Below are 17,644 nucleotides of genomic sequence, written 5' to 3' on the forward strand. Positions count from 1 at the left end.
CTTAGCTTCTTGTATTTTGCTTATGCAAATGAAGCAAAACATGTCACTTTTTCACAAACTCGTTTTCCGTGGATGTATGTTCCATTACATTTTCCTATATCGTATAAGTTTTGACATTTTCAACCGTTTAATATAAACAAAAAATATCATGTAAGAAAGCATAATTATGTAGTGAGATTTTATGAAAATTAAATCGAAGAAAAATTAACCCATCTAACTCGACCCGAATAGAACCCCAAAAATAGCATGTTAGGTCAGGATTCTCAACCCATTCGACTAAATGGTTTGAACTATTTGTCGTTTCAATTAAATGAGTTAGGTTAAAGAGTAACATTTTCAACCTAAAATTCAGTTTAATCCTTTAACTCGTGAATATACTATTTAGAATTTACATCTTACATTTAGTATCTTTGATAATTTGTACTCCTCCCGTCGTAAACTTACTATTTAGAGGGCGTTTGGTATAATCAACGTAAACGGAATGGAAAGGGTTTGGATAAGAAGGGGAAATAGAAATAATAACCATTACCTTTAATAGTTGTTTGGTATCCTAGTGGAATGGTAACAATTGAGAGGTTTATGATTGAGGGAAGAAACGTGGTTTGTTTCCACTAGCTTGATACGAGTAACAAACGAGGGGATTATGTTTCCCTCCAGAAACGATATTTGTTACTTAGCACTCATCCCAAACAATTAGAAATGAAAACGCTTATTTGAATCTGTTTCCTACATCAAAATTTTCCATACCAAACGCCCTCTTAGTATTTACATCTAATATTTAGATTATCATTAATAATTTATACTTTCCTCATCTCATAATATAGTACTTACATTCTACTTTAAGTAACCTAAAATATTATGCCTACTTCATTTTTATTAATTTATTTTCACTAATTTATCCTTAATTTTTACACAAATTCTGCAAAATATTCGCTATCTTTCTTTTCAAGTATATGTTCCTATAATTGCTTTTATGTATTGCTTTACGTCATTTCAGAAAAAAATATATTACTTTTTTTCTTTTTTAAAAGGAAAAGAAAATAAAAAATACTACTTCATTAATTTTTTTATTTTACATTCCTACTATTCTCTTCGGTTTCCTTAATTCTCATGACATAAAACAAGTATATTATAAGAGAAGGGAAGTATTTTAAAAAAACACGTACTTAAGTAAAGTCAAATCTTGTTATATTTATTTCAACGTATATTTTTTAACAATAAATTTTTTATAATTTTTAATAATTAATAATTAAAAATAGGATTTTTTGTTCAAAACCATCTGAACTTTTCACCTTTTTAAAAACTCCCACCTTAATGATTTTTTTTTATAAATTTTCACCTATCATTTCCTATTTTATTAAAAACTCCCACCACGTAACGATTTTTGTTAAATTTCGTTAACAAAACCGTTCAGTAAACCTCGCATATGCATTTCATTATTAATTTAAGCTGAAATCGAAGTCAATTTCATCAATTTAAGGACAAAATCTCAACAATTTTGGAGCAAGTTTGGAAGGAATTATAACTATTTGGAAAGACTTGCAACTATTTCAAGTTCAATTTTGTTAACAAAATGTATATGAGGGACCTACTAAACGGTTTTGTTAACGAAATTTAACAAAAATCATTAAGTGATGGAAGTTTTTAATAAAACTGAAATTGATAGGTGAAAATTTATAAAAAAAATTGATTAAGGTGGGAGTTTTTAAAAACATGAAAAATCTAAGTGGTAAGATGCAATTTATCCTTAAAAATATTAATAATTAATATTAAACTTATGTATGGACATGTAAGAAAAGAGGAAGTATGAGTTTTAATGAGAGATGGTACTGTAGAAATTTTATAAATACTAATAGCAGAATACATCTCTAACAACTTGTTAAGTCATTACATTACAACATTACTATTTACTAATTACGCCAATTAACCAAATCAGATCATTTCCCACCCTTCCCTCTAAGTTTAACACCAAGAACTCTTTCCATTTTAGCAAGAACCATATGATTAGGAACAGCTTTCCCATTCTCATACTCTTGAACAACTTGAGTCCTTTCATTAATCAATTTACCAAGTTCAAATTGACTCATCTTCTTCTCAATCCTCGCCTTCTGAATAGCTAATCGAACCTCAGAAGATACCTTAGCTAGCGCAGCTGGCTCGGTCTCCTCATCGAGTTTCCGAGCATTCACCGCCGTAGAAGTTACCTTCTTGTTTGTCCCTGCTACGCCTTTTTTCACCGTCTCCACTGCTTTGCCTGTGCGTAAAGCTTCGTTTACGGCTTTTCGGTCTCGGAGATCTTGGGATTTTGGGCGGGTTTTGTGGAGTACTATTGGTTCCCAATCTTGGGAGATTGGCCCGGATGATCTTGTTGGCATTTTTCAATGGAGGAATTGAAGTTTTAGAGGAGAGAGAATTGTATTGTTGATGGTGTTTTGTGGGTTGAGAGGGAAGAAAGAAAAATGGGGTATTTATAAGGTGAAGAGAGTCTGGAAGGTTCTTGGAGAAATGAGAGGAGATATTTGTGGTGGATAGGATTATTAGAAGGTTCTAGGTGGTGGGAATGTGGAAACTATGGGTTGGGTGTTTTTTTGGGTTGTCTTGGTGGTCAAGGTAAAGGGTAAAATGGGAATTTTAAGTGATGAGTGTTTTGATAAAGAAAATTATAGTTGTCTTGGTGGGCAAGTTATTGGAGGAGGAGAATTTTCAAATTTTTGGATGACGTTTTCAAATTATAGTTAGTTTTTTTACAAATGGGGAACTTCAATGTAGGTGCTCTTCAATCATCAATGGTTTAGCCTTTTTGAGTCTTACAAGGACAGATGGGTAATATCGTCATATTATTTTATTCTTTAGTTTTTTCAAATATTAGATGTTCATTTTATTACCTCTGTTTCATTTTACTTGTAATACTTATTATTTATGGTTGTTTCAAACTGCTTGTAACACTAATTTTTTTTGAATATTTTTTCTCTTTATCTTCACCTAAATTATTGTGCATTACCTCCTTGTTGCAATTAGAATAGAAGGCGGGTAGTATATCTCAATAATATTCTAAATTAGATCTTTAATGATCGCGAATGTGAAGATACTCTTATCATATACACATAAGTTTATGATGTAAAATTAATATATTCGACATAAAAAAAATTAATAGATTTTAAATTCAAAACCTATGTGATAAAAGATAAAAGACTTGTCAAGTGACGATATACCACTTGGTAAGTACTATTTGAACCAGCGGTAAAAAAAAAAAGTACTATTTGAAAGTGGTAACTCACCAACAAGAGTTACCTCAAGTGGTAAGCAGCTTGATGTTGCTTAAGGGAGGTCTCGATTTCGAGCCTCACCGTATGCAAAAACTCTTGTTGGGAGATTAACCCACCAAAATCAGGTGTGCAACCCGAATCGGATCCGATGTAGTCGGACTAAAACTCCGATGAACCGGGTGGGCAACAAAAAAAAAAAAAAAGTGGTAACTCGTAAAGCCAAGTCAATTTGCCAAGCACTTCAACTGTTAAAAGATACTGGATAGTAAAACTTGTAGAAAAGCTAAGCCCAAAAAATTCATATCCCTATCATTATAAGACTGGCCATATATGGAGTTGAAACTTCGAAAGGAAGAAGTTTAAAAACATATCCGCAATGGGCCAAATGGAAAAGGGCCATACAAAAGCAAGCCCGAATCCTTTCTCCTTTTTGCAATATTATTTGGGCTGAACGAAACTCTCGATGAACGGTAGAAGAAGTAAAGAATTCCTCTGGTGTGCGGATCAACAAATACACAAAACAAAGTTAGACATAAATATTACTTCCGTCTTCTTTATATAATAATTCCTCTGTTTCTAAATAAGTGCAACATTTGCATAGTGTTTACTATTCACAGTTTAAACTTTAATTAGTTTTGGTGATTTACATTTTAGGAAAAACATAGTAATGTGGGATCTTGTTAGATTCGTCTGAATGTGAATTTTTTTAATATCAACTTTATATAATTTTTATTTATTGATAATTGAAGATATTAATGGTTAAAATAATGCATTGGCAAACGTGAAAACAAGAAGTGTTGCACTTATTTAGAAACGGAGGAAGTATTTGATTATTTTAATATTTTCTCCATTTCAAATTACTCGCTACACTTTAACTTTCATGTTTGTCAGTGCACCACTTTGACTATTAATATCTTTAATTATGTATTAAAGTAAAGTATAAAAATTTAATTTTCTGAAAATATACATTAAGACGAATCCAACAACATATTATATTATAACATTTGATTTTATCTAATAGTAAATAATGCATGGTCAAACCTCGTTAATAAATAGTGAAATTTTCAAAGTGTAGGGAAATTCGAAACAGAGGAAGTACATTTATTAATAAATCAAATTATTGCATCTAAAAAAAATAATAGTACTACATTCATTCAAAATGAACTTTACATTAGGTTATAAGTGAAAAGATGGCTATAGCAGATGTGAAAATTTGTAAAGGTAGTAATATAATAATATAGTGACATCATAAGTAATAATTGAGAAAAGTATTTTTCATTCTACTATCACACATCTAAAACATTGAGACAATAGCACTACCTCGAATCTAAATTAACTTGACATTTTTCATCTTGAGGTGTTCTATATATAGAATTGAATTCCTCCGTTTTTTTTTTCAAATGATAAAGAGAAAGTGTGGAAATAATAAGGAGCGAGTCTACAGATAAAAAAGTCGGGACCACATGGTTAAGTAATATTAAGTGATAAAGTAAAAGTGGGTCGCAATTTTTTAAATAAGTGGAAGAATTTTTTTTACTCATTTTGAGGTACAGCCGTACAGGTCACCTATTGTGACCTTTTTAAATAAGAAAAGCATGTCACTTAAAAAGAAAAGTAGGAAATACTTGTAATATTTATTTTTCACGCTTCCTAATGTACAACTTAATTCTTGATATCTTCTATTATCTATAAATTAAAGTCGTGAAAAATTGGTATTTTGAAAGTATACACCGAGAAAAAAAAAAATCTAATAATGCAAGATGAACATGTTTATCCTTACATATTAATCATACTAAATGGTCAAAATAGTATAAAGATATATTTGTTGCAAGTAATTTCGAACTTTAGAACGGATGAAATATAAGAAAACAAAAATTTTAGGATTTAAATCTTTACATTAATCTCTATTATATAAGGGAAGGGGGGAGCAATGGTGTCCTCTTTTGAAACGCCTATTTTGCCACCCTTCCCTTCTAAATTACAAAAGGAATGTTAAAATCAAAACTGACACTCAAATAAAACTACCAAAAATAAATTTACAACACTCACTCACAAATCACTTAAAAGAAGAAACTTTACAATTCACCCATACAATTGAGAAAATCACGTTATAAAAATCACACAAATCACTCAAATAATCAGGAAACTTTATTAAAACGTAAAATAACATACAAACTAAAACTAGCTAATAACCTAGAACGTCAATAATACATACAAAAACATTTACAAAAATTTACTTACAAATCACTATTCTCAAGAACCATTCACAATTAATGGTGGGTCATGATAAATCAAATAGGGCTTCAAACAAAAATATCAAAAATATAATTATAACAATCACTCACAAGTCAACTAAAATCATAAAATTGCATAATTTACGTTATGCAAATCACTAAAATGAGGAAACTTTGCAAAAACTTAAAAATTCACTTACAAACTACAACCTATGAAAAAATTGACTTGAAATCAAAGTGTCTACTTTCTTTACACTTTATGAAGTACTGTACTTAATTCAAAAATCAACTAAAAAATTATAATATTAGAATCATAGATAAATACAATAAAATTTCTATTTTGTTCATAGAATTAAACTTTGAAAAGTAAAAATAAAAAATAAAACAAAAAAAATGGTGAGAGACTTAAGTGACATAAACTAAACCAATCAAATTTTGCAACTAAAAACAATTATACTTCGTATGTCTAATGTTCAAATTTTGACTAAAATTCAAGCACGCATCGCGTGAAAAAAATCTGGTTTCTTATGGACATATTGGACTCTTTAAGATTGGTCTACAGATAAACATAGAGAGGGGAGGGGGGAAGCTTAAACATTTGATGTATCACATACTCATATAATAACCTTACATTAATTAAAAACATATACAAACGAGCAATTTTCATTAAAAACACAAGGAGTAGAATCTAGAAGGTAACATTTTTCAGCCAAAACTTGCAAAACCAAACCTAGCTAGCTATCCCTAATCCTAATTTTGCAAAGTGATATGCTTAATTATATCAAATAACAAAAGCTTGGCTCTTATTTCACAAACCCTAGATTTTGTTCCCACTAACCTAATTAGTGGAAATTGCATGCATATACTTGAGAAAAATCCAAGCATATCAGGAATCCAACACCTTACTAAGGACATTTAGGAGCTCATTATGTGCAGTCAAGTGTGGGAAATGGCCATCAACATCGATGATTTCGACCTTCGATTTCGCCTTGATCATCTTCTTTTGCATGTAATAAGGCACTGAGGAAGGAACTACAAGGTCATTTGTGGTGCTTATGATGGTGCATGGTGTATCAACTTTTTCAAGAACATGACGATAATCGCCTAAGAAGATGATCTTTGCAACAGCTAGGGCAACTTCTGGCTTCATTTTCTTTAAACTTTTCTCAAATTTTTCAGCTAAAAGAGTGTCTCCACCTACGGCTATAGGAGCAAATGCCGTGGTCCAAGGATAGAAATTGGTTTCTATGGTAGAAAGGAGTTGCTCTATTTGTAAAGCGTCAAACCCTCCTTCATAATCTTCTGAATTTAAGTACCTATGAGTTCATTTTGTGTACATTAGATCATCACATTGGTAATACTAATAGAATAATATCATCATCATATGTATTATGAAACTACACAGATATTGTACTAAGGATTTCAAGTATAATTAATGAGTTTGAGTACAAGGATACATACTTCCTCCGTTCTATAATAAACACTTCTCTAAAAAAAGCTCTCACATAAAGGAGAGAAGTGTTTCACTTACTACCTTTGTTTTTATTTATAAGTTGCAACATTTTGACTTGCACGCTTGCCAATGTACAATTTCAAATCGTTTTATCTCTAATTGTATGCAAGTAAAAATTATAAAAATTTAATATTATGAAAGCATTTCAAATCGTTTTATCTCTAATTGTATGCAAGTAAAAATTATAAAAATTTAATATTATGAAAGCTTAAATCGAAACGAATCAAACAAGACCCCACATGACTATATTTTGTTTAACATATAAATCAATAAATGTGGTCAAGTAAGAGAACATGAATACTGCAATTTGTCAAACGTTGCAACTAAAAAAGAACGGAGGTAGTATTATGGAACGGATGAAGTATGTAGTATGTTGGTATATGGGCATAAAGAAAATTAATAGAGGGTATATGTACATTGTTTATTGAAAACTGGTATATGGGCATAAAGAAAATTAATAGAGGGTATATGTACATTGTTTATTGAAAACTGACAATCAGATCGAACAGGACAAATCTAAAAGTGAAATATATGTTTGAAAATAAGGGAGTAGCAACTCCTCGATATATTGCTAAGCAATAAGTTAAGAATTTGTTTTTTTCAACGAAGAAAAAAATAAATTTAAATAAGTTTAGATAAGCTATTTTAAGTTCAAATAATATCAGTAATGATGAAGTAGGTACAAATTAATACTCCATCTGTTTTATAATATAAGTCATTCACGCAATCACGCTTTACGGAAATTTGCTTTGACCATAAATATCTCTCAAATACGATAAATAAAACTTATACCGTTGGATTCGTCTTGAAAAATACTATAATAATATTATTTTTTTTGAAAATTTTCTATCAACATAAATTAAGAGTAATTAATGATCAAAGTTCGACCTCAAATATTATGCGTGCCTATATTGTGAAACAAAGTGAGTAAAATTTAAACATTTTCTAGTTAAATAGCTTGTGTCAAGTTGCTAATTGGCCACAAATAAGAGAGAAAAACAATGCAGAGAGCAATTCCAAAAGCTGATATTGAATAGTATTACAGTACTAGCTTAGCTGTCATAAACCAAACATCTATTAAGACAAAGCTCCACATGAATAGGAAGCACAAGAAAAGATTTTCAAGCCGATTGTTTTGTGATTCTAAGCCAACTACTTGTTGCCACATGCCCAATTAGGCAATGACTCTTGTCAATAGCTTTCTGAAATTTATTGCAAGCAAAAAGTTAGGAATTGTCCACATTCTTACATGCAATTTACATCACTCAATTATCGGATTCGGATCCTCTAGAGTTTTATGAAAACTCTACAAAGTAGAGTTGTATCCTGACCATATATTATTAAATCAAGGGCTCATGATTAGTGGGAAAGGAAAAAATATGGGCAGGATATTCGGGGGGAAAATAGGGGGGATTTTTGGGAAAGAAATACAAGCCTTTGATTTCTTAATCAACGACTGATATTTAACGAACTCTACCGTGTAGAGTTATTTTGAAACTCTAAAGGATCTCAACACCTCAATTATCTTAGACCTAAAACGCCCTTCGTCCCTACTAGTAATTGTGAAAGTGACTTTTTTTTTTCAACAATTCACACCATTAATTTAACTTCTTGGAGTAATTTTCTGCATTATTTTTAATGCTAAATTTGGAAATACCTTTTTTTTTAAATATTAATCCGAGTTTAAAGTTGACTAATTTTACAAGTAAATATTAAATCTATATGTCATGTTTTGATTTACTATAGTAGCTTGATAAGTAGAAAGAAGGGTACAAAAGGGGGGGATTTGGGTATAAGAAAAAAGTAAAAAATGTTTAAACATGTAATATAGGTCACTTGGACTAATACATAACTATATTTGTAAACATGAGATTATTAATAAAATATTTTAAATATTGGATTAGTAAGAAAAGACCTCCGAAATTTTGAATTTTTTATTTCAATAATTATATAAAAAGTAGTTGTTAAACATGGTGACTACTTTAATTACTGCACTTTCTAACTTTATAATAATGCTTTTTTTGTAAGGGCAATTGATATATGTAGACGAAATTTGATCCCTGGTATTAAGCGTCATCTCTTAAGACTTTAACCAACTAAGATAATTGACATCCAATAAATTTATGATAGTGTAGATGTAGCTACATATACTTTTGTAGCATAATAAGTTAGGAATTAGTTAGATATAAGTACTAAACAACTTTCAATTTTTAGTAGGTTATGTCTTTTCATTGAAACAAAAGAAAAAAAAAACTTAACTTTTAGTACTAATGGTCTCATAGTGAGTTTAGGATATACTTCCTCCGTTTCTAAATAAGTGCAACATATGCATAGTGTTTACTATTCGCAGTTTAAACTTTAATTAGCTTTAGTGATTTACATTTTCGGAAAAACATAGTCATGTGGGATCTTGTTAGATTCGTCTGAATGTGAATTTTTTTAATATCAACTTTTTATAATTTTTACTTATTGATCATTGAAGATGGTTAAAATAATGCATTAGCAAACGTGCAAACAAGAAATGTTGCACTTATTTAGAAACGGAGGAAGTATATGGTCATTTTTTATGGCATGTGACCATAGTCTCAGACTTCTCACTCTTAAAAAGTACTAAAGTCCAAATTCCTAAGTAAAGGGTAGGGACCTATTTGAAAATCTATTTTACTAAATAGAATAAATCATGAAATATAACCATGAATAATTATTAAATACTTAAATATACTAAACAATTGATTAACAAATAAGTAGAATTACAAGAATATATGCACTGAGAATTCATAGATGATGATGGTGTTAATCTTTTAAGTTGCAAAACTATATTCTACATAGCTACTTGTTTTTTGATGCAAATTTAAGATGATTAACATAGAATAAAGAATTCTCAAAATATTTTCTATACAACAGTTGGGTGTATTTTATATGAAGGTAATTCTAAAGTTGCTTTAAAAAAAATAAAAAAATTCTAAAGTTGCTTGACTGTCAAAATATATATTTGAAGAAAGTAAATTCCCAGCAGAATTGCCAAGTTATAGACGTAGTTTCAGTTCTCAACTAAGTTTGTAATTCGAGTTTTATTAATGCAAGTTTTTCTAAGGTAAAAAAAATAAGTTGTTTTACAAGCCCAAAGCAACCAAATTCAACATGCATATTAATAATTAATCAACAAAGTAAAGTAGTGTTTTAGTTACTAACTAACCTGGGTGATGCTCCAATGAGTATAAGCTTCTTAAAAAGGTGAGGCCTTTTAATGGAAGCAATACAACCAATCATACCAGACATAGAGTGTCCAACAAAAACACATGATTTTATGTTCATTTCATCCATTAAACTCACCAAATCATCAGCAAAAGTATCAAGAGAACCATACTTAATCTCATCAAAGGTATGATTATCTTGAACTTTATCATTAAAAGCACCAGAAAAATTCCAATCAAAAACAACAACTTTGTGTTTTTCTTCTAAAAAAGGAGCAACTTTTTCCCAAAAGGATTGATCTCCACCATAACCATGAGCTAAAACAATGAACTCGTCCCCGGTACCGGAGATTTTTGCATTCATGGAAGCAGAAAGACCCTTTAGCATCACCATGGTTGAAGCAAGAGAGTTGATCTAGAGAGAGAAAGCTAAGGAGGGTTTTTTAGTAGGAAGTGATGAAAAAAAGGGTGTAAAGGGTATTGTGTTAAGTAAGGAGAGACTTTGTCTTATATAGAAAAGGTGATAATAGTGCATTCATAAATAAATTAGTTAAATGGAAGAATGGGGTCATATAACTATCTACCACTATTTGATGATATGTTATGTTAGCAATATATTGGTGATTATATATTTCTATTTTCTTTTTCTTGACATAGTGTTGTTTATCTGATGATTGTGATAGAAATCTAATTTGGTTTTTAAATCATTGTCTTCTATTTCTATATATGTATATGTATGAGATCATATATAATTAATCATATGTGTAAACTTAAAAAGATGTATTATTAGTAGATAAAAAAAAATTCCATCCAAAAAAAAGACTTAAAATTACATATTTACTTAAGGTCATTTGTTAATACATTTGGTATCATTATCCGTTTTTTATAATATGTGATATAACAATCTAAACAAAGTCACTTATTACGATTTTAAGAAGTTTGAAAATAGTAACTCGGAATATAAAATCACTTATTACGATTTTAGGGATTTTGAAACCAATTAGAATTATAAATAATATTAAATGGCCATTATTGAGTTCAAACTAGGGATTTAATCGGCTTTAATTTCTCAGGTTCTTTTAGGATATAAAACTTCACTTTTCAACACAATAGTCAAATAAAGTGCATCTTGGCCTAATAAAAGGGTTTCTAAGAACTTTTTTGTTTTAATATGATGAGACAATATAATCTAAGAAAGGAGATTGGGAGAGCTAAAACTTGAAATAATCCTAAAACTAAATTATATCCTCTTTTGGTTAAAGAACTTTTTTAATTAAATAGATAGTTATGTATTAATCTACTCCTAAGTTCTTTTTTCCTATGGGATCCAACTTCTAAGTTTATCTCATCAATTTCTATATTCTATAAAAAAAAATTCACCAAAAAACATATTAAGATTATATAAAAACCTCCAAATGTTTTGAAAGATAAACAACTTTCACTGCTATATTTTAAAATTATCACTTTGCTAGGACTTTTAAAGAAGTACAATATAGAATTGAATTTCAACAAATTCAAATTATATATTTCGTTTTCTAATTTATAGCGAAAAACATTATCCATTAGAAATAAATGGGATTATGAAAAGTTTATTCAAAAAAATTGCTATAATATATACCATGATATTGCAGTAATCGGTAATATAATGTATGTTATATATAGATATTAACTAGGACTTTAGGAGTATTAATCCGTAAAAAACATTGATAACTAAAACCTTGGTTCCAAATGTTGGTTGGCTATATAAGTTAGGTAAAATTGGCCTACAGCTTGAACTATAGCGCGGTTGCACCAAACCGTCCCAACTACGGCTTAAAACACCTCAAAATACGGATCTGGGTGCAATTCGTATCATAAATGAGGTCGGTGTCTAGAATTCTCACCGGATTCTCTCCCATTTCTTATTTTCTTTTTCTTTAACCCTAATCTTTTTACTTAAACAAAAAAAAGCATGTGCCTTCATTTTCTCTTTCCTCAACTAAACACAAAGAGTTTCTTCCCTAAATTCCTTCTTATTTCCCCAAATTCCCACTTCTTCCCAAATGAACCCTAAATTCTAAAAGAGTAAAATCCGCATAACAACAATGAGCTCCACTTCATTTTCAAGTTTCAAGAAGAAATCATATACCAGTTTAGGACTTTAGGTAATGGTAGGGTTTATAGTCGACATTGATTGCTTGCATTAGTTCAAACTACTTAAAAGTTCAACAACAATTAAGGAAAACGCTTCTATGACTTCTCGGTATCTAACACTCGACTTACAACCAGTGAGAATTCCGATTACCGACCTCATTTATAATACTTTGAGGTGTTCTGACTATAAATTTTAGTTGGACTATTTGATATACCCGCGCTATACATGAGGTCAATTTTTTCAAGGTTATGATTTTTTCATATAATACTTAATGCTTATAATATGGATTACTTTTCAAAAAAAAAAAAAACAAATTTTTACATTTGCGTGCTGAGCATGCAGAGCCAATCTCGGCACCACGGAAGCCAAGAGATTTATAGATAACTAGATATTGCTCGAGTGGAGGAAGATTATGAAAATTGAAAGTTCATACTCATCTTATAGACAGTTGGAAGCCATAAATTGAGTTAAGAGACTTTTTAGATTAATTGTTTTATGATGAGGCCCACATTGCCTGCCTTTATGCTTTAGGTATTAGCATCCCAATGACTATGACCCCATCCACACAAAAACACAAACATTATCTTTATGCCATTCTCAACTTCTGATGAAATTATAGACAGCCGAAATAAGGTGTTTTGGTCGTTCTCGTCCAACCAACACAATTCAATGACTAAGTTTGCTTCTATACTTTAAATCTACTACTCCCTACGTTTCACAATATAAGACATACACGATGTTCGAAGTTGAACTTTAACCTTTAATTACTCTCAATTTATGTTGCTAGAAAATTAAAAAAAATAATATTATTATAGTATTTTTCAAGACGAATCCAATAGTATAATTTTTATAATTTTTATTTATCGTAATTGAGAGATATATGTGGTCAAAGCAAATTTTCGTAAAGCGTGAATGCCTTATATCTTAAAATAGAGGGAGTACCATTTTTGACCTCTAACCTACAATTCAATAAACGTTATGTATATAATTATTAATAGTAATTATTCTAATATAGAATATATATATATATATATAGATATATATCACTTAGCTTGATAATATATAGCGTCACACCAACTCTTGTGCTCTACAAGTCCTTTTTTTCAAGTTCTAGTTAATATTAAGGGTTAGGCCCTATCCTCTTAGCTAGACACACTTCTTTAATTTTTTAGTATAAGATAGTTTGACTCGTAGAGGTTCAATTCAGTTTAAATGATTTTAGTTTAAAAAAATAGGGCATATGTTATTAATTAAATGATCTACCCACCACTATGCATGAAGTTAAAATTAGAGTTAAAAAATATGCATAAGGGGTAAGAAAAAAGCATACATACAATAATATGAATCTCGCCATGAGACTAATTCAAATAAATCTAGTCACAAGAAATTTGTTCATGTCTTTCTTCTTTATTAGCTGATTTAAATTGAGTCAAGGCTTAAAAAAAAGTAACATCTGCAATCAAATGCTACATATATATATATATATATGATATAGCGTTTAGTAAATATATATCGAGATGAATATAGTAAAACCTTATATGCTTATGTATTTGCTTGTGTAGATATTACATAAGTAAAAACGGAGAAGGTATTATTTGAAGGAAGGAAAGCCCAGGTAAACAGTTGCCTGTGATTCAAGGCAACCAGAATGAGCAAGCCATCAAAGGACCTAACAAGTTCATAAATCAGAACACAAACCACAAACAAGTGGTTAATACTTAATTAATGACATAAAGGACCTTTTTGTCCTATATATATTGGATCTTTCCATGAAATAGAGTATTTAAACCTTTAAGATACTTCCAACGTCCACCTTTTTCTCTATTTAAAGCACTGGGAGCCACCACGTTCAACATTTTTGTGCAAGTGCACTTATTGACATGATGGATATATATGACTAATATGAGTATATGTAACAAGAAGAAAACATGCTTATCTGAAGGAAAACCCAAAAAAAAAAAAATTGCTATGTCAAGTCATTCAAGTGAAAAGTAGGATTTTTTTTAGGAGATTGGTAAATTTTGTTGACAACACTGGGAAAAAAAAAAAAAAAATTCGAGTGACGAAAAAGTAAGATAAATTTTTTAAAACATGTAGAAAATAATTTGAATATTTATTGAAGTAATTTGAACATAACATGAACAGGAGTTATTATTTGTGGATCCTATTAATAAAGAAGAAGTTACTGTATCATGGTTATGTTTTTGATCATTAAGGATTTTCTTTTGTATGATGATTATTATTGGGGAAATTAAGTACATGGACACTTAGTAATCAATCAATTTTGTGTTCAAATTACGTGTTTTTAATACTTTTGTAGACATTAACACATATCAAAATTTGATTTTAAAACAAGTAAATACCATTTTGAAAATGATGATCAATTTAGGTATTATACGAGAAAATGCTGAACAATTTAATTTGTTGATTTTATGACTATTAAAAAAATAAGTTGTACATATTAGAATACACTAATAGAGTATTAGTTTAATTATAAAGGTTTGTGTAAGTACAATCATATGATATAATTTTTTCTATATCTCTACTTTTTATTTCTCTCTACGACTCTACACTCTAAAGTCTAAATATCTAATGCTTCTATAGTCGAAGTTGAAGGTTGGTCTTAGTTAAAAATAAAACCTATGCGTGATAGACTTTGCTAGCAATGAAAATGTCATAATAAGAATGATAAAAGCTTCAAGAATTTGGACTTTTTTTTTGACGGATTCACGGATTTGGATTTTATTCTCTCATTACATTTCAAATTTTCATCCTATGAAAGTGTTCAAAATCTCTTTCTCTCTTATTTATCTTTTTATTTTTTGAGGACAAAGCAAGTCAATATTCTTTGATCATTTTCTAATTAATTACATTTGTTTTTGGAGGATATTATTCCAAAATCTAAATGTAGAAGATACATTGTGGTGATTATCAGTGGACCACTAATTTTGCCTTGTAGTAATCTCTATCTATGCAATTTTTGAAAGATAAATATCATCCCAAATTATTTAGACCAATTATATTTGGCCATATTTTAAGCCTCTTATAGTCATTATTGATCGAGAATCATTTTCTGTATGTACAAATTAAAGATGGAGTGCGACAAAAAAAAATTAAATCAATTTTTTCTCATTCAATCTATTGATCCTCCCTTTTTGTGTGTCAGATGCCAAAAAAAATACATACAAATGTGTATGACTTTTACGCATAAAGAGGGGGATAAAAAGAAGGATTAATGAATAAAAGTTGGACTTCTTTGGCCAGTTAATGACAACTATGTCTGAAAAAGTGTCATCTAAGGTTTTTCCTAACAAAAAATTTGAAAAGTGTTTACTCACAAAAATTATAACAAATAATTAAGATCTTATCAACATAATTTTCGGCTTAGGAAATTATTATTAGTATTATAATCCATTCAAAATTACTGTTATGTGTAATCGCTTGGTTTATTATTGAATGAAAGAAAAATGATATTTTCTCTTTATTTCTCTATTTCAGTATGAAAACTAAGAAAATCAATCATAAGTTAGTAACTAGTAAGGTCATCATATTTTTGAATATATGATAGACAATGTCGATTTCAAACCTTTTGGATCATATATTTTAGAGTTGATCAACTCCGGCCAGGCCCGGTCCGATTTTTGGGCGGGTTTGGGTAGAATTTTTTGCCCCACCCCCCTGATTTTTTTTGCTTTGGGTTGGGCTTCGGACAAGCCAAAAATGTCCTTTTAGTTTATTTTTTGGCTCGACTTGATTTTGGCCCGAAAAGTCCGCTCATTTTGGCCCGAAATAGCGGGCGTTGGGCATAAAATTTAGCCCGAATATTGGCCCGGTCCGGCCAATGATCACCTCTAATTTATTTGCTCCTTGAAAATAGTTTTTTCTTTGTTTATTGAACCTAAGGGTTGAATTAGTTATATATTTAATGTTCTTTCACCCATTATGAACCATTCTCTCTCCTAAAATCAGCTTTTTTTTCAAACAACATCAGTGATCAATTGCTTATCACTCATGTTCTACTTTCCTCAATTCTCGTAAAAAAATTAGAAATAAGCATTATATTATAAGACGAAAGGGGTAATAAATAAAGAGATTAATCTCAAGTACATATCATAGCTCAATATAGTAAATGCACTCTATATATATACTCCTACAATAAATGTAGTTTTAAATTTTCCAATTCTATTTGCGCTGCTTGAAAGGCCACATTTGCCCCTTCTTCGGGGAAAAAGCCTCAGACCGCCACGGCTAAAATCTAAATGTGGTGCCATGTGAAAGAGTGATGCGAACTCTTTCCGAAAACAAAGACATGCATCACAAATTTTGTATGTTTTGTAAATTTTGGTAGGTAAGAAACCGACATAACAAGACACAAAATTTTATAGCAAATTTCAACAACTGAATAATTAAGACATCCATGTCTATCCAAATAGCTAGTCAAAAAATACTGTTTCTGTTCCAAAATATATTTTATGTTTCTTTTCGCACAGTCTTCAAGACGTATCTTTGACCTACGATATCTTGTATTTCGTATTAGTAAAAAATATATAAAGTTGATTTAATGAATGTGTACACATTGAGGCGAATCTAACAAGAGAACAGGCCCTTAGTTCATGTAATTCATTACAGTTCAGTTCAGTTCAGTTTAGTTCAATTCAGTTCAGTTCAGTTCAGTTCAGTTCATTTCTGTTCAATTCAGTTCAGTTCAGTCCAGCTGTTTTATGCCGAAGAGAACAGACCCTTAGTTCATGTAATTCATGTACAATAAAAAAATAGAAATTACGTAGTATAGGTTTTGATCTCGTGACCTCAAGTTAATATACTAAAGTTTTAACTATTAGACAAGTTGTATTTAGTGTTAATATTTTAAAGTACAATATTAATAAATAACAATTTTTCTTACTCGGAGCATAATTCGAGCCTAATAACTAATTATTCTATAAAAATCCGTCTTTTCTTAACTGGAAAATTTACACAATCTTCTTAGATTATTTTTGATAAATTAAATGTGTTCAAAGTTTGAATTAGTTATGGATAGTTGTAGTATAAATTTCGAAAGCAACTCTCTTAGAGATAGTAGTACTGACTGAAGGAAATTAAATATGACCATGAAAGCGATGATACGACATCAACACATTTTAAAAGTCAAATGATGCATGAACCTAGCTAGTTAGCTAGTTAGGCTAGTAAGTGCTAACATGCTTTTTAAGGATAAGAAGTAGGACTCCTCTTTATACCTTATAGGTTAAGGCCCTGTTCAATCTAACTAGAAAGATTTACCAGTGAATGAAAAATATTATTAG

The 17,644-nt window shown here is 29.9% G+C and overlaps 2 protein-coding genes across 2 annotated transcripts; both read right to left on the reverse strand.

Annotated features, from left to right (window-relative positions):
• Positions 1-1,807: 1,807 nt before the first annotated feature.
• Positions 1,808-2,532, reverse strand: LOC104902161 (multiprotein-bridging factor 1c). The gene has a single exon (XM_010689855.4). It carries the CDS (start codon positions 2,373-2,375, stop codon positions 1,938-1,940), a length of 438 nt encoding a protein of 145 aa, XP_010688157.1. The 5' UTR covers positions 2,376-2,532; the 3' UTR covers positions 1,808-1,937.
• Positions 2,533-6,104: 3,572 nt separating this feature from the next.
• On the reverse strand, positions 6,105-10,706 carry LOC104902162 (strigolactone esterase RMS3). Its single transcript, XM_010689856.4, has 2 exons — positions 10,210-10,706; positions 6,105-6,816 (listed from the first exon to the last, which is right to left on the reverse strand). Exons 1-2 carry the CDS (start codon positions 10,599-10,601, stop codon positions 6,387-6,389), a joined length of 822 nt encoding a protein of 273 aa, XP_010688158.2. The 5' UTR covers positions 10,602-10,706; the 3' UTR covers positions 6,105-6,386.
• Between the last annotated feature and the right edge of the window lie 6,938 nt (positions 10,707-17,644).

Source organism: Beta vulgaris, chromosome 8, assembly GCF_026745355.1.
Source record: "Beta vulgaris subsp. vulgaris cultivar EL10 chromosome 8, EL10.2, whole genome shotgun sequence".
Classification (NCBI taxonomy): domain Eukaryota; kingdom Viridiplantae; phylum Streptophyta; class Magnoliopsida; order Caryophyllales; family Amaranthaceae; genus Beta; species Beta vulgaris.

Coding starts and splice junctions, on each gene's coding strand:
- LOC104902161 (XM_010689855.4), bottom strand. CDS start 2,375: ATGCCAACAAGATCATCCGGGCCAATCTCCCAAGATTGGGAACCAATA.
- LOC104902162 (XM_010689856.4), bottom strand. CDS start 10,601: ATGGTGATGCTAAAGGGTCTTTCTGCTTCCATGAATGCAAAAATCTCC. Junction 6,817..10,209: donor CTCATTGGAGCATCACCCAG/GTTAGTTAGTAA, acceptor ATGAACTCATAG/GTACTTAAATTCAGAAGATT.